The 25321-nt window shown below is 47.0% G+C and overlaps 1 protein-coding gene across 1 annotated transcript; it reads left to right on the plus strand.

Moving 5' to 3' along the window:
• Positions 1 to 1480: 1480 nt before the first annotated feature.
• Positions 1481 to 23660, plus strand: LOC115579040 (adhesion G protein-coupled receptor B1-like). Its single transcript, XM_030412495.1, is given in 33 exon segments — positions 1481 to 2035; positions 4826 to 5721; positions 6597 to 6746; positions 6844 to 6942; positions 7038 to 7202; positions 7584 to 7748; positions 8775 to 8939; positions 9033 to 9197; positions 9289 to 9390; positions 9486 to 9592; positions 9718 to 9915; positions 10024 to 10092; positions 11108 to 11216; positions 11630 to 11679; positions 11681 to 11774; positions 11861 to 11930; positions 12076 to 12178; positions 12585 to 12628; positions 14541 to 14667; positions 17953 to 18056; positions 18156 to 18258; positions 18394 to 18544; positions 18638 to 18707; positions 18814 to 18880; positions 18972 to 19057; positions 19251 to 19422; positions 19546 to 19641; positions 19757 to 19796; positions 19982 to 20604; positions 20713 to 20748; positions 20860 to 20964; positions 21187 to 21237; positions 21480 to 23660. Coding segments are annotated over 32 exon segments (4584 nt in total). The 5' UTR covers positions 1481 to 2035; positions 4826 to 5021; the 3' UTR covers positions 21678 to 23660.
• Positions 23661 to 25321: the final 1661 nt, after the last annotated feature.

The raw sequence follows: 25321 nt of genomic DNA on the forward strand, positions 1-25321 counted from the left end.
CGACTTCAGGAGTCAGGACATATTTGTGGCAGCGATTGTGGTGGCCTCAAATTTGATCCTAAAATAAAACATGTTTATCCAGACCGCCTTGACCGAGAAAATCTCCATCTTCCCGGTCATGTTGACCCCTTTGCTATTAAGGTCATTGTTTCACTTGCCTCTTGCACAAACTCATGCTCCGAGTCAGCGACAATACATTGTTTTAAATTTGCCTGGCAAACGAATCAGAGGTGGAGGAAATTACTTTTTAATGTTGCTCTGTGAAGTGCACAGCCATTTCCTAGAGAAATCCCATGGCACCACACACAGGGCCCAGCATGACTCCTCACTCTGTTGTCTTGAGGGGACACAACTGAGGAAAGACAATGATCACCAGTTCCTCTGCTGCACACCTCCTGACTCATGTTGTCTGGGCAGCTCTTTTGTTTAATTCCCCCCTCTGTACTCTCTCCTCTCTCTTCTCATGCTCGGCTGCAGGAGGGAGTCGATCCGATGGCAGCAGCAGCAGCAGCAGCATTACAGCAACAGGCAGACGCCCACGGCAGGTTATCCCTTTCACACTTTTTCGAGAACTACCCAGAGCCGCCCACAGCCATGGAGAGCGGAGTGAGGAGAGAGGAGGGAGGAGGAAGCGGGGTGGGTGGGGCGGGGGGTGACGCCTGTTCCTGTGTGCAAGTATGTGTGTGTGTGTGTGTGTGTGTGCGAGTGTGTGATTTGTGAGAGGAAGAGGGAGGCAGACAGACACAGAGGGAGGGGAGGGAGTGTTTCCTCTCCTGCAGCACTGCTGCACAGTCTGCGCCTCACCTTCACTTTTGTAATTGGCTTCCACCGGAACAGTGATGCCATTCTGCACAAAAAACACCACACGTGACCTCTTTATTAAAGTTTGGTGACCTTTTATAATGAACCCCCCGGTAATAATCACCCCCCTTCAGTGAGGTGTACAGGTTTGACCCTGTGCGTCTTTTCTTTTTTTCTTTTTTTTTTTTTTTGTTCAAGCGCATTACATTGGACATAAAAGCGTCGCGCATGAGTTCATGATGAATGTAATGTGTGATGGTGAAACAAAAAACAAACAAACAAAAAAAAAAAAAAAACGTGTCCGTGCGGTGAACCCCGGCGGTATAAACATCAACCCCAAGGCTGTTCATCTATCTCTCTCTGATTTTCCATTGTCGATTCCGCTGATCCTCCTTCCGGTACCTTTGGCTCTGCGTTCATATCTGCGTAGTTTGCTGAGCATAATCGTTTGTCTCTGTCTCCCCCTGCTCGGATCCCTCCCCTCTCTCTTCAGAGTCCTCCTCCCTCCTCCCTCCTCCGTGTGCGCTGACACAGTCACACTCTCACACTTCGCGCACACGCGCGCGCGTCCTCTCTCTCTCTCTCTCTCCCCCGCACGCTCCCCCTCCCCGTCTTGCTCTGCTGTCTCATTCACTTCAGTACGCCATCCACGCACTGACTCCAACTTGGAGCAGGAGGGGGGGGGGGGCGGGGTTGGATATATACATCCAAGAGCAGGCCACAAGCTACACTGAGACTGGAAACCCACTTGCAGTGCAAAGACCGACAAGCAAGAAGACTCCGAAGCCGGGAGTAGAAGTACCAACATTTGAATCCTGGAGCCGAGAGAGAGAACAGACAGAGCTGCGTGATTTTTTGACTTGTTTTGCTTCCACGGACTGTCTCTGCTGGAGCTCCACCACAACTAAACCCTGATTCGCAACCTCCGCTATACGCCAGTTTTCTCTGGACATAGCATCTAAACTAAGTTGGTAGTAAACTCTTTGGAGTTTGGTAAGAGTCGCAATATTTTTGTTTCTTTGCTTGCGCGAGTGGACTGCACTGAAATTTTGGGGAACGACCCGTTGAGAACCGGGTGTCGGGCTTTGGACCTGGCGCATCCTTTCGGCGGCATCACACACTGCGAAAGTTTTTGGCCGGACGACGTCTGAAGTCAGAGTCTAGAGGCTCTGAAGAAGAAGACGAAGAAGAAGCTCCGACAAACCGGGAAGAGCTGCGAGGAAACCACTTCGAGGTGCGTAAAAGAGTTGTTTGTACTTTGATAGATTGGAGGTGTGAGGAGTGGATGCCGGGTTTTTCTCGTGTGTTTGACTCCTGCTGTTTGTTTCTGTGCGAACTGTCTCTGTCCGTGGTGCTGAAACTCTCTTTAACTCTCTCTCTCAACCTGCTCTCCTTCTCCACTCAAAGTTTGCATGTTTTTCAGCCTCTGTTAGAAATTCTCTCCCGTTACGCATCTGTTTCCTCGCAGATCTGCCTCCAGTGTAGCGCTGTTGTACTCTGAGTGGCAGCAGAAAGTTAGATCGTGGCAACAGGTTGCTCCACAGATCTTTTTTTTTTTTTTTTTTTTTCTGGTGGGCTCCTATCGCCTCAAGAAGAACTTATTGTATTGCAGATCCGTAAAGTTTAACATCGTCTGCATCAGCTGTCAGACAGGATGCTTTTGCAACAGCTGCAGGGATTCGACTGACTGTTTCACCTTTTTCTTTGAGCATCACATAACTCACCAATTCATCTAAGAAACAGCTTCGTAATGCAATCCTGAATCCAACCAAACACACACACACACACACACAGACACTCTCAAAACTCAGTCCCATGATGCAGGCGCTTGCTGTCAGCACTCTGCAGACATTTGTTCAGTTTTGCTGCCCTCTGTTTTTCTGCTGTCACATGGCTTTTCCAACAAAGCAAGCCAGCCGGTCCACTTATCCTTTTCTTGCACACGTGTGCACAAGCAGCCGCACCGGGCACGGCAAAAGAAATAAGGTGCGAGCAATCTGAAGGATGAAGGATGAGCTGTAATGGCTTTTGGTTAGTTTGCTTCTAAACAAGACGGCAGCTTGTCGGGAATGAGGTCAGGAAGCTGTGCTCAACCGGCTGTCTTTCTTTATATGTTGCGTTCACACATAGATACGCACACATACAGCAAACATGTGGGGGGAAAGGGGGGAAAGGGTCGTATCTTGATTCGCAAAAGCTGGATTGTCACAGTTTCAGTCTGTCTGAAAGAGTTTGCCTTCATAGATCTAGTCAAAGCATTCTTCTTTAGGCAGTCCTGCAGGTCACTTAAACATCCACGTCTGATCAAACTTCTGCAGGTTTCTCATTGCTTTAATCGAGTCTTGTTTCTCCTGCTCATACACCTGAGTCTGTGATGAGACAGGCTGTTACAGAGCTGTGCACTCCAGCATGAAGGGAGACAGAGAACGTGTGCCTGGTGGTGTTTTGCAACTCTTTACTGTTTTTCGCCCAGATCTTGCAAAAAAAGGAATAAGCCCTGCTGTTTTGCAAAAAATGTTGTTGACGACAGCGAGAGAGAGGAACAGAAAGGTCAGGGAGGGAGGGAGGGATGGAGGGAAGGAGGGAGGGAAGGAGGGAGGGAAGGAGGGAGGGAGGGGGTGAGTGGAGAAAGAGTTCTCCTACGACAGCTGGACCTCTTTCTTTTCGCTGTGTGCCTCATCAGATGCCCATTCATGGAGCTTCCGGTTGGCGAGAGGCGGGAGGGGGGGGGGGGGGCGTTCTTTGCCGTGTTGCTCACAGAGAGAGGCAGGGCTGGAGGGAGGCAGAGATATGAAAAGAGATGTGAGGAATGTAATTATGAGTTCCCCGCCTGAAAAGTGCAGGTGCTTCTCAAAGTGAGTGTCGCTATGGGTATAATTTTTGCTGCATTGTTCTCTGCACTGCCCTTTCTTTGTGATTAGCCCCGGTTACATATAGAACGTACAGACATTTGCTGCCAAACATGCTCCCTTCCGACAGAATAAAAGTACGCATTCACGGTAGAAGTGGACGATCTCCCTCATCTTTTCTACCAACAAAAGCCAGTGACAAGGGACGTGAGTGGGAAAACATGAGAAGGCAGGAGAAAAACCCTCAATGTGTGTGAAGGATGTTGCTGAGCAACAGTGTTTCCTCCTGTCATCTGTGCTGCAAGGACCGGCTCCAATTATGTCAGCCGGTCCAGTTGTGTGCAGAGACCTTGATATCGACTCTGCGCCCTCTCTCCAGGCAGGGTTAATGTTTCAGTGGCAAAGAGCAGAGTCTCTGCAAGTAAAGTCTGCATGAAGTTACTTATCTTGCAAGCAACTGAAGTAGACGTTACTTCATTTGAATGCATGTAGCTCCTCTGCAGAGTAGCATAAAGAACATAATTAACGATGCATCTTCTTAACCATGCGTGCATTTGCATTAATATGCAAGAGTGTCATTTCTTTACTCTAGCTGCATAGTTAATAGTTAATTTCATGCTCTGGCATGTAATGGAGGAAAGATCGCTGAGGCATTTTTTGCCACAGTACGGTATGCAATCACACTTATCCATGGACACACCATTTTTCCAGTTTACCGCTCAAAAGGAGGAGTGCTTTTCACAAAAAACGGATCTAATAAGCGTCTGTGGTTGCCAGTGGCAATGGTTCTACGGACGTCAGACTGACGCACATGATTCGCGGTTCAGTTCAGTGTGTGGGAGGAAAGAGCAAGCGCTTGGAGATACCAGCCTGCTGTGAAGGACTGTAATTGCAGTGCGAGAGCAATTATGTCCTGAAGAACTAGGCATTTTAGATCAGTGAATCTGCCCCAAAACACTATGATACTGATCGGGCGCGAATGCCTGATGCATAAATATCAGTTCGACAATGGGTCCCATTAAAATGCATCTCATGAATATTGTGAAAAAAAAGCATTTCATCAGGGGGAAAGCTCTTATCCTGCATACTCATAACTGATGATTTGTTCTGATTATTTAGATTTTGAAGCATACTGACAGATTCTTTCCTCTTGTTCATTCCCTGTTTCTGCGCAGCTCCCTCGCTGATACAGACATGATAAAGTGTCTGATGCACTAAAACCTGCAAATCTAACAATTCTTCAGAGAGGTGTCATCGAGAAGTTCTGACCAGAAGTGCAGCAACTTGCAACAAAGAAGTCAAAGAAACAGCCTGGTCAAACCAGCAATCACAGAAACAAGAACAAGACCATCCTCTATCCAAGCCGGCCCAATGGCGTGGTCAGCTCTCACCGGCCCCTGTGTGGCCCTCGTGCTGCTCTTCTTCGGTTTGACCTCCTGTACTCCCTCCGGCCCGGCCTCCGCCACCTGTGCCACCCTGGAACAGAGTCGCTTCTTTGGAGTGTTCACCTCTACGACCACCCTGCCCTCCACACCGTGCTCCTGGACCCTGCAGAACCCCGATCCTCGCCGCTACACCGTCTACATGAAGATCACCAAGCCAACCGACTCCTGCGTGCCCCGCCAGATCAGGACCTTCCAGTTCGACTCCTTCATCGAGACCTCCCGCACCTATCTGGGCATGGAGAGCTTCGACGAGGTGGTCCGACTGTGTGACGCATCAACCACTGTCACCTACCTGGAGTCCAGCAAGCAGTTCCTGCAGATCCGCAAGGTGGCGCCGAGAAATGGCCTGGAGATCATGGAGGAGCAGGATGTCAGTGAGTTCAAGGCTGAGTTCTTGGTCGTGGGGAAGAGGAACCCGAGTATGCCCGCCTGCCAGATGCTGTGCCAGTGGCTTGAGAAGTGCCTGTCCAGTAGCACCCATGATTATCCCTGTGGCATCATGAACACACCCTGCCAGTGCTGGGAGGCCCCAAAGAGGAAGCCAGGAAGCTGCTACAGAGGCGGTGTCTACGTCGAGAAATGCCTTCCTGTGCCCAGAGACAACGGACGCGATGCTGAGATCATCAGTAAGTTTGTAATGTGACAGAAAGTCAGAAAAACTGTTATCTCAAGTTGCGTAATTGTCCTGCCTGAAAACACGATGTTCACCATGTTTGTTGTGTTGTTTTGCAATATCGACCAGACTAGACTGAAGGGGGTCAGGTTCTGTAGGACACCTGCAGCTCTTCAGCCGTGCAATCACTGAGTGTTTGTGTCTTAGGAGCTGCTGAGGGTAATGATCCATGTCTGTAGAGCAGGCAGAGGATGTGCACTCCGCTGCCACAAAGTAATGAAAAGTCAATCAAAGGAGTTAAAGAAATTTGCCGGTGCTGCCAGAACCACACACACACACACACACACACATATATATCACCGGCTCTCCCTTTGGTCTCAAGCAGGCATGTTCGGCTTAATGCTTGGCAACGGGTCTGGGATTTGGGAAGGGAGATAGAGGGCATGTTTGTTATGTTTGTCTGGGAGGGGGGTAGAAAATGAGCACAAAGACCTCGCAGTCAGCTGGCAGCGGAAATCGAAGCACTGTGCTTGTGGTCGTCATGGCAACACGCCTGTCGGCCTCAAACACACGGCTTTCACACCAAGTGGTAAAGTAAAGTAAACCATCGCCATTTAGAATGGCTCATCCATCAGCATGAGTGCTCGGTTCTGCTCACAAAGACTCGTCCTTGCTCATTCTTTGCACATAAAACAAACATTACTCACATCCGGTTCTTATATATGATGTGTGCGCAGGGAGAACTGTAGCTCTAAAGCATGAGCCTGCATTGACGCTTTTGTACACTTCTTTTGTATTTAGTTTCAACTAGAGTGCTCAAACTTCTAGCTTTCAACATCAGTTTTCAACCTTGCTCTAAACCTCTCCTCTACTCATCTCCTCCTGCAGAAGGCTGGGCTGGATGGGGCCGCTGGTCAGTATGCAGCCAGGAGTGCGGTGGCGGAGTCCAGGTGCGTAGCCGAGGCTGCCAGCCTGAGGATGGCATTTGCGAGGGAACAGTCGAAGAGGGGCGCGCCTGCAACCCTCAGGCCTGCATTGGTAAGCCAACTTGTCATTTAGTAATTTAGCTGGGAGCACTCAGCTGCAGGTGGCTCCAATTCAATGCAATAATCGTGCAATTTTCAAATCTTCTCAGGCAAAGAGCGCAACAGGAGCCAGGGTCTGCGAGCCATCGTCGGTTTGAAGAGAGACAACGCTGATAATACTAACCTAGGAGCTGTTGCAACCCAAACAGGTCAGATAGGAAGGTCGGAAAATATTTGCATCCAATCACAGAAGTTTAAGTTAAGTTCCTGGTGTGCTGACCATCTGTCTCGTGTTTCTGCACAGTAGATGCTAAATCCGATGAGTGGTCCTCCTGGAGCTCCTGTTCAATCACCTGTGGAGAGGGCTGGCAGAGCCGTACCCGCGTCTGCGCCACCTCCTCCTTCACCACCCAGTGCACCGGCCCCCTGCGTGAGAACCGGCCCTGCAACAACACCGTGGTCTGCCCTGGTGAGTGCCTGGCTTCCCCTCTCTGATGTGAGCGTGACAGGTGGCGGCTAAGAAAAAGAGAGTGTGATCTAGAAAATGTGTGGGAGCGGAGGCTTTTTGAAGTGCAGACAGGAGGCAACAGCTATTATCTCCTAATGATTTCCCTTTGTACCACAGCAGCCACAAAAGGGAAAGTAGATAAAGAGCAGAAGTTAGAGGCATTTTGTAGCTTTCACTCCTCCCTGAGACTTGTGGAAAAGTGGTTGCAGTTCAATATCAAGTAAATCTCCCTTAAAGCACTAATTCAGCTGTGCCTGAGGGGTTGTGTTGAGGACTGTCCCACCTAGTGGAGAGTCTGTGTACTAATTGTTCAGTTTCTCCCTCTGTGTTGCCCATGTGTAGTGGATGGAGCTTGGGATGAGTGGACCCCCTGGAGCCTGTGCTCATCCACTTGCGGTCGGGGTTATCGTGACCGTACCCGCACCTGCAAGCTGCCCAAGAACGGAGGAGAGCCTTGCCGTGGCCCCACAAGACAAACCAAGTTCTGCAACATCGCTGTCTGCCCAGGTGAGAAACAAAGATCCAAGCACTTGTGTGCCCTTTTACTTCCCATACTTTCCCCTCCAATTAACTGATTTATACATGAGAAGTTAATAAAACCATGTATCGCCATCAGCACCATCGCAAACAGCAACTGCAGCGGCAGGTTGTCATTACATCTGACGCATCCACAGAATAAAAGCCTGTGTAGGGATTAGTCATTGGCTGTATAATAACTGCCGGTGAGTCAGACTGTACTCATGGTCACTCAGTATATTAGAAGTTCTTCCCTACTCTGCCACCTACTCATGTGCAGGAAGGTTTTCGCTCAGTTTGAAGTCACAGATACAGCTTGTACAGTTAGTATGTGTTCTCTGTTTTCCTGCACCAGGTTTGGTGTTCACCATTCAATCGCAGCTATTTTCTCGTGTTCCCTTGTTGCAATTGCGCGTTGCCATCAGCAGATGTCTCGACGAGCCTCCGCTGAATTTGCTGTCGGTGTCTGAAACAGAAGCTGTTAGGCGTAGTCATTATCGAGAGATGATTACACATTTCATTTGAGATTAAAAGGCATACAAAATTGAATCATCTTAACAGCCCACTTAACATGATGGGTTTTTCTTATTTTGGCCAGTCTGACTTTTTTAGCGCTTCTTCGCTGTTCTATTAAACAATCTTACAAGGCGACATTTAATTGCAGTAATTATAGATTTTGTTTCTTTTTTAAGTTTTTAATCATTTTGAGACCAACAATTTGTCCTCCTCATTTATGTCTCTATCATTAAAAATGCCCTTTTACGGGTTTTTAGAAACAGCATTGCTTCCCACTTGGACAAAACAGATGAGTCTCTCAGACCACATAATTCACCTTTTGTGGTACAAAATGGTGTGCAAAAAAGTACAGGGTCAAGTAAACACGAGAGGCACAAACAGTCATGCTTGAAGGAAAGATGACCAAGTATTTTGTGTGACTGTGCCCTGTTTCTTGAGGATGTCTTGTGCCTGCACTCCTTGTAACTCTCTCCTGATATCTGCTCCTCTGCCTCCCTCCAGTGGACGGTTCCTGGAATGAGTGGTCTGCCTGGAGCGCATGCTCTGCCTCTTGCTCCAACGGTACCATGCAGAGAACACGGGAGTGCAACGGTCCATCCTACGGCGGCTCTGAGTGCCACGGCGGCTGGCAAGAGACAGTCAACTGCTTCCTGAAAGATTGTCCCGGTAAACAAGAAACCGTATGCCCATGAAACTATATCATATTAACTAACTTAATCAAGTCCAGAGTTCATGGTGTGCAATTTTCTGTGTCTTAAGTTGATGGACGTTGGCATGCATGGAGCTCTTGGGGCAGCTGCAGCAAGACTTGCGGTGGAGGCATCCAGCAGAGGCAGAGAGTGTGTGAAGGGCCTTTCTTTGGTGGAGAACCATGCCCCGGTGATAAGGGAGAGCAGAAGCGCTGCAATGAGAAGAGATGCCCTGGTTAGTGACTCTTAAATGTTTCGAGGTTGCAACACAACAATTCAATTTAATAAGGAGGGAGGGTACTTATAATTCTACTCCAACTTCACAGAGCCCCATGAGATCTGCCCTGAGGAGAACACTGGAGATGTTGTGTGGAAGAAAACCCCCGCTGGAGACATGGCTGCCATCGCCTGCCCCGCCGATGCCTCAGGTACAGTGACAGCGAGGACAGAGGCATGCTTCGTTTTCCTTCGACATTAAACCTTATCATGCTAACGACCGGTCTCCACCGTCTCTCATTAACAGGTCTGATTCTGCGCCGGTGCACCCTGGACGCCGTAGGCCTCGCATCCTGGGAGAGCCCCACTCACATCAAGTGTGTCTCAGAGAACTATGAGAACATTCAGAAGCTGGTGAGCCCTGAACCCTTAATTAAAACCATCATCTGTTGTGTCCTCATATTGCTAATTTCCCTGCGGCGGAGTCAAACCGGCGAATGTCAAAGATTGAGATTAACCTCTCGACTCTTCTTCTGTAGTCGAGGGACTACGTTTCCAAAGCGCAGATGGGGCAGAGCGTGGACGGGGTCGCCGAGGTGATTTCACGGCTGAGATTCTCCTCGGATGAAGGGGCCAAGTACAGCGGCGATCTCTTGGCCGTCATGGAAATCCTGAAGAACACCACTGAGCTGTACAAGGGAACCAGCAACCAGAAACTGAGCAACGCTGACACAGAGGTAAGAAAACACAAGTAAATATTCAAAAATAAAAGCACTCTCTGACCAAAAATGGATTTTTGGATTTTGTATCTTCTCACACCTCTGCCTTCATTTAATGATCTGCAGAACTACGTCCAGACCATCAGCAACTTACTAAAGGAGGAACATCGTGACAAATGGGAAGAGGCACAGCTGGTACGTGATAAGAGGGTGTATGTGTGTGTGTGTGTGTGTGTGTGTGTGTGTGTGTGTGAGAAGAAAGTAAGTCCTTTATGCTTACGCTCTTGTGATGGGATGAGTGTGTGCAGGACAGGTTCAGGGAGAGCTGCCAGGGTGTGTATGAGAGTTTAGTGTGAAAAATGCACTTATTAGCACTCCCAAGTGGCCTTTTAGTCACACCGGCGATATAAGAATGTGTCACCGAGGGCTAAATTGACTCAAAATCCTTAAATTGCATGTCTAGACATCAATTATTCATCTCGCTCAACCTCATTTTATTAAATTTGTTTACAAGTGTAAGGGCAAGTTTGACCACTTGTTGATGCACTTTTTTAAATTAGTTCTGGCAAGTGTAGAAAAGTTAGCCAAACAGAAAAGCCCCTCCACTAGCAGAGACCGAACAACATATTTGAAAGCTCGATTGTCAATTACCAAGGCCACTGCGACAAGAGAAAGCAAACACGTCAAGGTGACAGCGAGGGAGAGAGAAGAGAATCACTCTACGCCCACTTTGCAATCTGTGAGCCTCCATGCCATCCTACATACCAATAGCAGTTGTAAGAGGACACAGACAGCACATCGCATACAAGCACACACCTTGCGCCCACATCACTGCAGTTCTGCGTCAGAGACACGCAAGTAGTCAGGCTGCCCTCCCTTCCACCGAGCGGGAGGACGAGGAGAAAAAAAAAAAAAACTCAAGAGTATGAATCAACAGCCTGCCCATTTATGGCCTCAAGGAAGTTCTGAGGTTGCATAGCAGCAAGAAGTGTAATTTTTTTCCTCTCCTCTGGTGAGCGCTCTGAAAGAATGAGCACAAGCTGGACGGACATGTGAATAGGAAATCTAGATATGGGCATGTGAAAGCAGCCTCCCCTAAGTGCTCAATTCTACTCATTGTGTTGCACTGATTGCATGTCCTTGTTCTGTCACTTTCCCTCCGTCTGACCTTTCCTTCCTTTCTCCCCTTCTTCTTTTGTCTTCAATCCAGATGGGTGCTAACATTAAGGTGTTCCTCCGCCTTGTCGAGGACTTTGTGAGCATGCTCGGTATGAAAATGAGCGGCTTCCAGGACATTTACGAAGTCACCGAGAATTTAGGTGAGCCCTAATTTCCCCCTGCCAGCTGCTCTCTGCTCACGTCTAGTTGGGATGATTTGTCCTTTCTCCGACACAGAGAGTGCATCAATCTCAATCTTAGTCCATATAAGATGCAGCAGAATGCATCACTTTGACAGACTGTCCTGCTTTACCATAGCACACGTGCAGCCTCCAAGTGTATTTGGCACACACCATGTATGATCGATTCATCACTGACTGTAAGAATAACTGTAATTTTCACACGCTGAATCACTCTCACTGTGACTTGTGTGACCGCTTTGGCTCAGCTAGAGTGACATTCTCACAGGACATAGTGGTTATGACAAGTCTGGCTAACACACACACACAACACCAAAATGTCCTTGGCGTCCGTGTAGAAGTTGACCAAAAAAAACTCTCTCTCCCCCTCTCAGTGCTGAGCATCCACAAGCGCCCAACGACTACAAGCTCCAACTTCACTTTCCCCTGTGAAGGGCTGGAGGGGCATGCTGGACTGGGTCAGGAACTCTGAGGAGAAGATCTCAGTGTCCCGGGACGCTCTGTCCATTGAGCAGGCTGGTAAGAGCAAATAAACATCATGTTCCAGACCGAACAATGTGCTGTCTTGTGAATGTGAGTCTAATGAGGCGTTTTGTTCTTTCCAGACGGAAACGATGCCATTGTGACTGGAATCGTCCTCTACAAAAACCTTGCATCTATTCTGTCCTTCCATAGGTAATACAATTTCTCTGCCGGGCCTTCTGTGTAATTTATAATTCCGCCACAAGATGGCGCCCCTCGTTGAAAGTTCCACCACTTCTTGACTCTCATTTTCTCTGACATGTTTTTATTGACTGTGTAATTTTCTCTTTCCCCGCAGTAACACCACCCTCATCAACTCCAAGGTGGTGACCGTGATCGTCAAGCCCACCCCAAATTTCCTCTCGACCCCCGTTGAGATCGAGTTCCCCCACCTCCACAACGTAAGTCCCTGGCAGTTACCCAAGCTAATGGAGCCTTGCGAAAAAAAATATCATCCCCCCCCTCCAGGTGTTTGCTCACCACGGTACACGGAGCCTGACATTTTGGTAACATTTGCAGTTTCACTGTGACTTTTACTTCAACTTCTGTCGGTTGAAACCCGGCAAAGATCACAGTAACACCGAGCGGCCAGTTGACGATAATGAGAGATCAGTAATTAGTCTCTGCAGCTGATAAGAAGCCGTTTTTAGTCTCGTGTGTGTTTTACGGAGGAGGTTGGAGAGAAATGTGGGCAGGTGCCTTGAGAGCAAGCTGTTGCCTCTCACACGTTTATCCCCGGCCTACACGTTTCCCTTTTTTCTGTAGAGATTCCTCACAGTCACTGATCCATCTGCCTCTCTCTTGCAGGACACCCTCAATGAGACATGCCTCTCGTGGGATGAGAGTGAAACGTAAGTGTTGACCACAGTTGTTTTTCTCCTTCGGTGTGCGTCTAACCATCACTGGCATCTACTCTCCATCCTTCATTCGTCAGCTGATCTTGTTGGTGTTTATCTCCTGGCTTGGTCCACTGAACACTCAAACCCCTTCCAGACCTACACTCACCAGCGACAGAGCAATAATGTCTCCTAGCCTGCAGCAGCAGTCCTCATTCAGCTGTCAGACATAGTAACTGCACTGAGAATTAGGAAATGATAACCTCAGTGATCCTCACTGGTTCGAGCTGAGTGACACTTCACTTCGATCTAACAGTCGAGCACTTCACTTCAGTGAAGTACGTCCTGAGGAGGGGAGGGACACACGGGCAGCGCTTCAAACCTCATTAAATACATCAGTGGGTGAATTCAGTGTATGTCTGGAGACAATGACAACTCTCCCTCTCGGTCATGTTCGCCGAGGTTAATGGCTAAGGCGCATGGGAGTATTTTTTTAAAGATGCTTAGATGCATTTGAGTGACTTATGAAAGCGGCCCCTGGTGGCCTGGCTTGGATCAATCAGCCCCGGGGCCCACTCTGCCCTCCTGAAGAATACACAGGTGGACCATTTGCATTTAGATAGATTTGTACACTTGTGGAGGAACAGAAAAGCAGTGAAAACACACCAGCATCCATACGCCGCAACAGCCGGAGCGGATGCGTAAGCAAAAGCGCAAAGTGAATCCAGGGAGAGAATGTAATTAACTGTTGTGCTTTCGAAAGGGAGGCCGATGTGCCTCGAGTCAAATTAGATTCATTTCTGACAGCGGATGTGATTAATGGGAGGACACAGACAGTGGAAATGGCAGATGAGGATGCTCTGGCTGATGTTTGGGGTCAGACAGACAGCTGCATATGTCTGATCACAGGAAGTGATCCATTAGGATAAAGATATGAACACTCTGCAGCAAAAATTTGAGGGGCCACACATGCTTTATCTGTCGTACTTCGCATCACATTCAACCCATCTGCATGAAGCCAATGTTGACTTTGCCCGTGACACTGTGTGTGTAGCAGGCTGGACCTGCTGGCTATGATGCTCCTCTGTATCCACCAGTCAGTCACACAGAGCCCGAGGCTGCTGCTCGTCGCCTCAGCCTCCTCCTCTGTGCTCTCTGACTTCTGCTGCTGATGCTGCTCACTCACAAACATCTTGTAGAGTCAGTGGATCAGTGCGTCTCATTTGAAAGATAGCCTCAATGAAGCACTCGTTATTGATTTTACTCCCCGTAATGTAATTTATCCATTTTTTGATTTATTTTTTTTTGTGGGATCAGGCTTGGCACAAGGATGAAAAGATTTTGAACGTACACTTCACTAGTTTGTTTTAGGTTGCATCCATACAGACAGATAATCAGTCAAAGTGTTTGGAGGAATCATTGGGATTGTTTTCACACTCCACTCTTTCTTTTGTCAGAAGAGGGAACACATTGTCCTTTGTCTCCTTTGTGCACATTTGGCAAGTGCTGCCAATAATCTCACGTCTGCTGAGGAAAAGATATGATACAGATTATGCTAATAATGACATTCATAAAGGCATATCATCATTAATCACTTCAATTTAAAAGCCATCTTTCCCAATGTGCACATTAGGTTGAATAAAATAATATTTATTAACTCACACTGGATCCCAGACTAATATTTGAGTATTCAAATGTTATGTAAAAATGGAAAAAAAAAAAAAAAAACACAAAAAACACAAAAAAAACAATGCGCATTTCTCTCTTCAAACGCACTCCTGATTGGCTTATCATGAGCTGAACTCCTAAAGATTTTTTTTTTTTTTTTTTTTTTCACGAGGGGAAAAAATGTCATTAAGAGACATTCACGGGAGAGATTGGTCTGATCTCTCCTCTCCTAACCCATTCCCTCTCCTTCCTTGTGCAGTTCCTCTCTGCTCGGGTCTTGGTCTGCTCGGAGCTGCAGAGCGGTCCCCGTTCATTCATTCAGAACCAAATGCGTGTGTGACAGCCTCTCCACCTTCGCCATTTTAGCGCACGTCAACTCCGACACGGTAAGTCTTCTGTCTCCTCGCAGTGTCTCCTCATGTTTGTCCTTTCTTTTTATAGTCGTGCATTCATGTTAAACGTTTGGTGCGTGAGGTGAATGCGGTGCAGTGTGAACGGATGGTTACTTGTTGTTTTCTAGCGGTGTTTTTTTTTTTTTTTTTTTTTTGCTGTAGCGCTGCCCGCCAGCAGCTCTTTGTCTCCGTGCAGGTGATCGGAGCATTACAGCTTAGATATGTTTTTTTTTTTTTTTCCTCTTATTCGTCTTAATTGAGGAGGAAATAAGCGAGCAACATGTTGATGTGCAGGAATTACATCGAGGTTTTTTTTTTTTTTTTTTTTTTTTTTTTTTTAGAGTGAAAGCATTATCGATGCGTATTGGCGCGTCGAGCTTGTCAACGCGCAACCAGCTGCATAATTGACTGAATAAATATTATGGCAGTGAATGGGAAATCGCTTATGCAATTAAAAGATATTGATCCCGCGTTATATTCATCATAATTTATGACTCTAAATGACTTTTTTTTTTAATGATGATTGTGAAACCAGGCTTTTGCGTTTTTGGTTTTATCATCGCGCATGCATTTGGGTAAAGTCAACGCTCTTGGCTGCGTGGCTTATCCAAATCTGACATTGTGCATCGCTGTATTTTAATGCGCAAAGACAATGTATAATTTCCCCTCTGTGGACCGTGTTGCCTCGGAAGCTGCTCGCTCTCCTGTTGCCGTGGCAACGGCTTCTGCAGCGCAAACTCGGCCTGTGTGATTTTTTGATAACTGGGATGCTGAAGAGAAAAAAAAACACACACGGCACAGCACAGCAGCCCCCCCTTCCTCCTCCTCTTCCTCCTCCTCTCTCCTGTGAAGAGCCCCCCACCCACCCAAGACAGAGGAAATGGCTTGTCCATCTCTGCTGCTGCTGCTGCTGCTGCTGCACACAAAGAACAATCAACAGATGTCTGCTCTTGGTGTGTTTTTAAAGGTGCATTTGTTGATTGTCCTCGTTCATTTAGTTGCAGAACAGCTCATGAAACTGGACTGCAGTGTATGTTCTGTCTTATTTTTCGCCCCTCAACCTGTTGTTTACATCATAGATTTGATTTGTCTGAGCAGCAGCGCCTCCCATATTTGTTGTAGCCCGCACACACCCCCTCTGACAGTAAAGAGAAAAAAAAGAAAAAAAGCAGCTGCGGCAATCATTCCGTCTGCCAATATCTCTGAATTCTCGATTACATCCACCCTCATCCTCCACCTCCTCCTCCTCCTCCTCTTTTTCCTCGGCCACAGCAGCGAGAGTCTGTAAATGCCAGAGAGGCGGACCAATGAGAGACAGACGTCTGGTCATGCATTGATGGTCTCTCTCGCCCCCCCCCTCGCCTCACCATCTTCATCCATCCTTTGATGTTTGCCGTGGACATTTTCAATAATGTCTTCCTGCGAGAGCTGTGTGAGGAACACCAGTGAGAGGCAGAGAGAGAGAGAGAGGAGAGAAGGAGATGTGGGAAAACAGCCAGATGCTGCAGTGTGTTAGCTCTCATTCGATGTGGTCTGATTTTTTCAGGAGGCCCGCAGCATCATGTGTGTTGGAGGCATGATGGTCCAGCGGGAGCAGGGCACATAGTCAGGACAGCAGATGCCCTTGACCACTGGGGAAATTAATTTTAAAAAAAAAAAGCATAAAAACTGCTTTAGTTAAACATTCTTTTTCTGCACATTTACCTTTCAAAGTGAGAACATGCGTTCGGTCAAGGGCAGGCAGAAGACATGCCTCGTATTTAGGTCAAACCGGCTGTCTGGATTTCACTCAGAGGGCCCATGGTGCAAGCATCAACCCAGATATAGCGATTGGGAAGAGAGGGAACAGAACATACTGTATCGCCCTTGTTATTTTTTTTTTTTCCCCCAGACTCGGTAAAAAGACTGAAGCAAAAAGACGGCTCACCGCTCTGCTATCTGCCATCTGTTTTGGGGCACTGTAAATGTAGCTGGATAGATCTGGAAACAGATTTGCCTCACTAAATTAGTCTTTGGCTGCCGTAAGCTGGACTTCAACAGCTGTGCTTTGATATCATAAAAAAACAAAAAACCTATGTGTAGCACATTTTCAGAAGGAGAGGAACAATCCTTCAAGGCTTCAGGATTGTACTTTAAATTCAGAGGGACTATCAACAAAGGTTTTAGAAGCTTCACATACGCTTGCAATGTAAGAATTTATGGCCATCGTAAATCAAATGAAGGCCAAAGTGGTGTCCATTCCTTCCTCCTCTATGGGAGCTAATTTGATACCTGCAGATTTATTATATTTCAGCACATTTTCTCACTCACCTTTGGGAGCCACTTAGCCCTTTCTTTCTCGCCTTTTTTCTCCCTCAACACATTATCAAAAATATAATCACACCATTTGTCAATGAGAGCTCCTCCATCCTCTCCAGCTCACATGCTTTGTGGTGATGACAACCTGATCAGAGGTGTTAGATTAACTCGAAACCTCGGAGTAGGTGTGAGACAGACACAGATTACAGACGGTGTGTTAGCCAGCCGGCGGGGGCTCTGTGAAGCTTCGAGGAGCCGAGATTTGTGTGTGCGGCAGTGACCCGTCGGCACTCCGGGTGAACGAGCAGCGGGGCAGACGATCCTTCGTCTGTTCCCTCCACCAGAGGTTCAGTGCCAGGGCTGTTTGAAACATGGGACGGTCACCGCCGCCGGCAGCGGCAGGCGCTAAGCTGCTGTCAGAGATCAGAAGGGCAGGTGGTGGCAGATTAATGCACAGGTGATAATGGTCCACCTGTTCGCTCCTGCGGGGAGCTGCTGGTTGGCACAAAAACAGCAAGAAGATGCTAAAACACAGAAAAGGAGAGGGTGGCTGTCGGTGATTAGAAGGTTGCTGTAGCAGCTCAAACCCCCCTGAACTGCCCCTGGGAATTGAACACCCCCACCACCACCACCACCCCTCCTCCTCGCTTAGTTGAGAGAGAGATATATGTGCAGTATCCTCCTCGCCTCATTTGCTGACTCCGAAGCTCAATGGAGAAACGCAGTGACCCTGACCATTTGTTTAGTTTGCCGCTCCATCTTTCTGACATGTTCACCTTGGGGTCACCTTGCCTCAGCCGTGGCCTGATTGTGCCATTCAACTGTTCGCCTACAGGGAGCTGTCTGCTATTCCAGATAGCGCACGCCCAGCAGCTTCGCTAGTGCGTGCATGTGTGTGTTTGTGCTGGTTTCCCCTCTGAATCAATGTGTGTGTGGGTGTGTTTGTAATCAGGCATGTTTGGTCTTGTCTCCCCTCTGCAGGACATGGACAAGACACTGCTCCCATCCGTGACTCTCATCGTTGGCTGTGGGGTCTCCTCTCTCACCCTGCTGCTCCTCATCATCATCTACGTCTCCGTGTGGAAGTGAGTAACCCTACCAGCAACACTGTATGCTCCGGTTTCTCTCTCCTCTTCCTGCTCATCCCCTTTAACTCAATGGCCTCTCTTCTCAAAAATCTCCAGGTACATCCGCTCCGAGCGCTCCGTTATCCTCATCAACTTCTGCCTCTCCATCATATGCTCCAATGCCCTCATTCTGGTCGGACAGACTCAGGCTCGCAACAAGGTAAAGCACTCCCCCAGCCAATCCCTGCCTCTCTCTCAAACCTCTCCGAAAGCTCACTGCTTTGGGGATTGTGGAAGCAGCGGTGCCACTGACACAGATTTCTCATCTTTCCCCTTCCTTTCTGGGCTCCCACAGGTTGTGTGCACTCTGGTAGCCGCTCTCCTGCACTTCTTCTTCCTCTCCTCTTTCTGCTGGGTGCTGACAGAAGCTTGGCAGTCCTACATGGCTGTCACTGGTCGTCTGCGCAACCGCATCATCCGCAAGCGCTTCTTATGCCTGGGCTGGGGTAAGAGCATCTCTCTTGATGCCCGCCTCTCCTTTTTTTCACCTCTGTTTCTCCAAAGCTTTTACTAAATTTTGCACGTTTCCTATCTTTCAGGCCTTCCCGCACTGGTTGTGGCCGTGGCTGTGGGTTTCACAAAAGCTAAGGGATATGGCACTGTCACCTAGTAAGTTTAGGCTCAGCCCTGACACTTTTCTTTTCTGTGCTTTTATTCTGGAAAAGCTCTTAATTTTAGCTCAGACATTAACATTCTTCCTCCTTCTCTTTTCTAGCTGCTGGCTGTCTCTTGAGGGCGGACTCCTCTACTCCTTTGTCGGCCCTGCTGCCGCTGTTGTTTTGGTACGTATTCTGACTTTGACGTCCCAATCCATCCTAATACGTAGTCTGTTTGCAAAGGCATTAACCACTTTTTTTCCCCCTTTCCAAACAGGTGAACATGGTCATTGGTATTCTGGTCTTCAACAAGCTGGTGTCCAAGGATGGCATCACCGATGTGAAGCTGAAGGAGAGAGCCGGGTAGGTCTTATTGATCTTCTCCGCACACCAGAGTGTTGCACTTATCGCTCTCATCAGTGCCGTTACAGGTGTATTGATGATGTGCTTTGATATCAAGTCGCACAATCAAACAACGGGAGCAGAGAATCAGACTTCCAACTGCTGCCTGTGTGAGCATGTTGAGTCTCATCTTCATTTTATTCCCCACCTGCAGAGCGTCGCTGTGGAGCTCTTGCGTTGTTCTGCCCCTCCTGGCCCTCACCTGGATGTCCGCCGTTCTGGCCATCACCGACCGCCGCTCCGCCCTCTTCCAGATCCTTTTCGCCGTCTTCGACTCTCTGGAGGGTTTCATCATCGTCATGGTGCACTGCATCCTGCGTAGAGAGGTACGGCAAAGAAATTCAGGGGAAATGGGAATCGTGGGGCGGCTTGTTTTCTTAGTTTTTACATGTTACATCAGCGGTGGTTTAAATGCATTCGCCTGAATCTTTTCCCCCTCGACCAATTAGGTCCAGGAAGCTGTAAAGTGCAGAGTGGTCGACCGCAAGGACGACGGCAACGGAGACTCTGGCAGTTCCCACCACAATGGCCACTCCCAGCATATGGTAAATTTCTTGGCTTATTGCCTTTTTTAATGTCTTGAGTGCCTCTTGCATTTTAGCCCTAAATGAATATGTGCATATATTAAGCACTGATAGAACATTTTTATTCTCTTATCAGCAGTCTGATAACGAAAAGGATGGAGATTCAAGCAGACAAGGTGAGCCCCTTTCACATCAACTTTTTTTCCCTCCTCGTCTTAACCATTTTTCCATTTGCATTTCAGTTTCCACTAGCCTCGCACTTAAAACATACGGTCGTGCATAAAAAGATATTCATTGAGCAAAATTTTCAGATGCGGTTTTGTATTGTTTTTTTAACCCTCTCCTGCCATTTTCTTTAAAGGAATGAAGAGCTCCTCCGAAGAGAAGATGCCTCCCCCTCAGCTTCCTCTTCCCATGGGCTCCGGCTTCCACACCCTGCCATCCAACCCCAGCAAGAGCCACATGCAGGCAGTCCCCGAGTACTCCAGCCACACCCTCACCCTGAAGAGAGAGAAGAGCCGCCTGGCCGGAGGAGTCGACCCATCCTGCGGGAAACCCGTGTACGTCTGCGAAGGGGAGCTCTTCCAGCAGCTAGATGTCGATCTCGCCCGTGCTCACGCCGAGGGAAGCATGTCCGACGGCAGCGGTTATGTCCTCATGCCCAACACCACCTCCACCCTGAGGACCAAGCCCAAAGATGACATGACGAAATACAACATCAGCGTGGAGCAGCTCCCCCAGGCCAGGCTGATGCACCTCAGCGGGCCCTTCGCCGAGCCCCAGGCCGCCTTCGGAATGAAGTCGATCCCCCCAGACCAGGTCAGCGTGTCGTATTCGGAGAGGGACTCGCCCATCCAGAACATCCACAACATGTCGAGTGAGTCTCACATCACCCACAGCAGCCTGGAGAACACCTTCGAATCCATGAACTCCATGATGTCCAAGAGTGAGACCATATCTACACTGTCTATGAGCTCCTTGGAGGTAAGAGAAGAAGTGCAAGTAGCGTTTCCCCTTGCGGAATGGTTGTGCATTCTTGTGCAAATTAATCCATATCTGAAACTAAACCTTCATCTGTCTTTGTCTTTGCAGAGACAGAAATCCCGCTATGCTGAGTTGGACTTTGAGGTGAATATTGTTTGGATGCTTCTGAAAACGATATAAATTCAATGCAGTGGATATCAAATGTAATATTCTAAGCATACGTTTTGAAAGAAAATATTGTTTTTTCCTCTCTAGAAAATCATGCACACAAAGAAACGCCACCAGAACATGTTCCAGGACCTCAACAGGAAGCTCCATCATGCTGAGAAAGACAGAGAGTCGCCTGCCTCCGACAGCAAGGTAACGCATAATGATATTACGCTCATCATCCATTTCCATTGACATTAATGTTCAGGAAATGCGGAACAAAACAGATAAAGGTTTAAACCTGTACGCAGACCAGAGGCGGTTCTGATGTTAACAGATGTCAAAATGACCCTTTAAAACAACCAGTGATTGTGTATTGAACTATGGTTGAGGTCATTTGAATTAAGGATGTATTCTCTTCCTTCCTTCTTACAGTCTGTGAGATGGAGTGTGTCTTCAGGAGGAAGTGACAAAACGAACCACAGTGTGAGTGTTTATATACAACCTCACAGTCTCAAATTTTACTGCCTATAGATGAGACACACCATCAGATAGAACACTTCACGCCTCACGGAGGAATAATGTCCCCAAATGACAATATGACTTTCATTATTAGAAAATCACCTCTGATGTAATGAAACCCATTTCATTTTGATTAAAATCAGGAATGGCTCAGGGCTGATGAGTGACACCAGTTCTAAAGTGGCTCTTCTTTCTAACCTCAACAGGACAAACAGCAGGGTACCATGGAGAGGCCATGGGAGGGAGTGCGGGGGATCCCACAGTCACCCCCCGCGTGGGTCCGTAAAGACCTGGAGCCCCTAGCTGCCTCACCCCTGGAGCTGCACTCTGTGGAGTGGGAGAAGGCCGGCACCACCATCCCTCTGGTGGGACAGGACATCATCGACCTGCAGACAGAGGTCTGAGGGGAAGGAGGGGGGCTCGCGAAGCCACCTGATTTCACCTTGTTAGCCTTTTTTGGTTTGGGAACGGTATCCTGTATGGATAGAGTAGGGGAAACCAAGAAAGTGAGAAAGTTGGTCCCAGAATCGATGTCTTCAAACCCTCAGCCAGAGCAAGAAGGAAGGGAGAGAAGGAGATGTAGAGGTGGTGGTGATGGGATGTTTTAATGTAGCTTCTCTGTGTGGACTTTTAAAGCATCTCGTGTCAGAGTGCTCTGAAGGTCAAGGGTGTTAGTGCAGCAAGCGGTGGGTTCCATGGCCCAGGACTGGCTGTGGTTCCATTAACGCTTCACTGGGAGTTTCCTGAACCCCCTCGAGCCTGGGTTCGGAAGATGTGGTCGACATATCTGTGCTTCTTTTTTTCCTTCACTTAACTTTGGAGAAAGAATAAAATAATATAATGCGGTGCGTCCTCCCTGCTTCTTGGGAGGCACAACCGGGACTCTTGGCTGCTCCTCTTTCAGCCAAAGTTACCTTCCAAACTAGGACAAGGCGAGAGAGCAGAAGGGACCAGTTTCATGCTTGGAGTCCAACACTTTGACAGATGGGTGCACACAATTTGTTTTCGTGCCGTGGGTTATTTTATTTTTTTTCGGTGTTTGTTTTGCGCTGCCTCTCACTTGGAACTGCTTCAAAAAGCCTAAAATGAGACTCTGTGCTGAGAACTTGGGCTTAATCACGCTGACAGTGCTTCTTACTCTTGTTATCACCATGGTTATGATTATGATTATTATTATTATTATTACAATGATTATTGTCAGTGTTATCGTCATTATTGAGTTAATAGCCGATATTTTGATTTTTTTCGTCCCTCTAACGAGTGTCAGGCACAAGTTTTATTGCTTTAAAACTGTGAATTAGAACAGTAGGCTCCAGAAAAATGATTCAATGCATCAGTAATGTGTTGTGAGCCCATACGGACTGCATCGGGACAAACACACTGAGTGGTGATGGAGGTGCAGGTTAGCTACATTGTTTCCTGGTTTCTCCAGCATTCTGCTTCGATACCAAAACACCAGCACCGGGACGAACACAGACTCTCACACAGGAAAGAGCAGTGCACTCTGGGAAAAAAAAAAAAACGCTGGGTGGTTAGTGAGGAGGTGGAGGAATGTTTTGTTTTTTTCCACCCCTCTCTCTCTCAGCTGGCACAAGATGCAGGCTCTTCCATGTCGTACATGAGGATCCGAGGGGTCAGCGAGACCTTTCATCATCGCCCTTTTGTTTCTCAGCCTTGCAGGACTCTTGGAGCGAGCAGAGGCTCCTGGCGGCTTCCAGTTCAGCGTCAGGTCCTCGAGACTTCAACACATTTGTGTTTTCAGCCATCAGTGTGAAATAGTGCAATATGATGGGCGCTTGATGCTCAAGCAAGACTGATAATATGATTTAGGCAGAATTTTTTCTTACCAATGTTTCAAAACTTTTATACCATCTTCCTCATATAGATGCTTTATGAGAATATATTGTATGACAAATCTGTATTAGTAATTCAAGGAATTTATTCACTAGAGATCTGTTAGCACATGACTCCATATTTGGAGCTCTCTGTGACAGGTAGATTATTGTACTTCTATAAAGCAAACATGATATAGAATGAATGATAGCCTATGAATATCTAAAAACTGTGCTTCAGGATATTTGTTTTTACTCTCCGCTGTGTAGCGGTGGGTGAATGAACCTCATGTCTTCTGTAACTGTGTGTTTTTGATAACCTTGTCAGTAACTCAGTATGTACTACCAGCCAATTCCCCTTGTCCCTTCCAATTCCTCTGTCCCGCCCTCAGCCCGATTCATACCTCGAGTTACATGTACTGAACACCCATTTGTATTTTCTTGTCTCGACTTTGTTTATTATGTTCTGTTTTACCTCCTGTAAATGTACAGTTTTCACAGCACAAAATGAATGTGACTTATTTCTAATAAAAAAACACATCTATATTACATGAAGGAATGTGTCCTCAGTTTGAGTCTCGTGTCCTCTGAAGTCTCTGCAATCGTCTAATTCAGAATGGCTGAACAAGCAAAATATCCCCCCCGCAGAGTCGTACTGGCATGAAGTCTGACAGCAATTTAAAACAAATCTGCACCTAAAAATAAAAGTTCAAACATTTAAAAAAAAAAGACACATAGTCGTGAAAATACTGCAATAGAACAAGGAGATATGTGTTTTTGAACTTGTGCATTAAAGCCTCTGGCACACACCTCGCTCTCTAAATATAGATGTGATTTGCAGTTACAAAAACACCTCTTAAGATGATAAAGGTGTAATTCTCCTCTGTTCTATTTTCGTGCTTTTCAGGAAGGCAGATGATCACAGAAAAAAAAAAAAAGAAGATCTATGATGTTGAGAAATGAGCAAACAAACAAACTTGACGGGGGCCAGAATATGTTTATGACCTCTTTAAAAATAGGACGTGTTCTCAACAATTTAGTTTTTTTAGCTGCTTTGTCTGCAGTATGTCTCTCCTCTCCAACACAATCAGCTCTTGCTCGTCTTAATTGAGCCAGTGTGCCTAAATCCTGCTGCAAGCCATAATCGAAAGGGAGATTTACATCATCCATTTGTTGAGAGCTGCTCATTTTATGGGGTCAGCGGGAGAGCAGGCCGGCTCGTCTGCAAACGGTGCCTCACTGTAGGCGCCGCTTCTCCCTGCATTTCATGTTTGTTACCGCGTCATGTGATATGCACCATTTTCCTCCGTGCCGTGTGGACAATTCCTTTGCTTTGTGGAACAATTCGTGCTAATTCATTTTCACACAGAGAGTCATCTGTGCAATGTCTGCTCATGAGGAGCGGCAATGTCGGAGATAATTTGGCAGCATCTGAAATGCAGCCTCCAAAAATGCACCAGAGGAGCCACAATGACCCCTCAGCATTGTTTTTTACTTTCATGTCATGACCTGCACATAGTTGCAATCAGTGAGAAAGAGGACAGATTGACTAACATTAAAAATATAATCGCATTATCTAAAAAAAAAAAGACGTTCACTCAAGTTCATCTTTATCTTTAAGTGTAGGAAGGTGGAGAGAGTCTAATTAAAATCAAAAGCGTAAGAAAAGAACAATAACTCTTAATGATTCTTTTCATGTTAAAACTAAAACGGGCACCAGCTGTTTGTGGTGCTGCACCTGAGAGTTTTGAGTCCACTAATGCATATACGTATGATGAACACAATACCAGAGTCTCTTTCTTAAAATATCACCATAACTGTCAATATGGGTATATTGCAACACCCTTACTACTAATCATATTCATATTCATATACAGTACAAACAAACTTGACACAAACTTCCGTCTGCACCTTTTATCATCATGATACATAACTTCACTTGAAGGATACACCCGCAAAAACACATGGAGTTTGTTTGCTGCTACAAAGAAGCCTAGACAATGTAACGTTGGTGGAATAGTTCACCCAAAAATGAGAATTCAGTCATTTTTTGACAACCCTGTGCCAATAAAAGAGTTAGATACATTTTCGGAGTCCACAAAACATTTCTGGAGGTTCACAGCAAATCTGCATTAAAGAACTTGTTTTAAAATGTAAATAAAACCTTTGAAAAAAAGTATAAAATGGCTCTAATATACTGCATACATGCATCTCCA

Source organism: Sparus aurata, chromosome 3 (genome assembly GCF_900880675.1).
Source record: "Sparus aurata chromosome 3, fSpaAur1.1, whole genome shotgun sequence".
Lineage (NCBI taxonomy): Eukaryota > Metazoa > Chordata > Actinopteri > Spariformes > Sparidae > Sparus > Sparus aurata.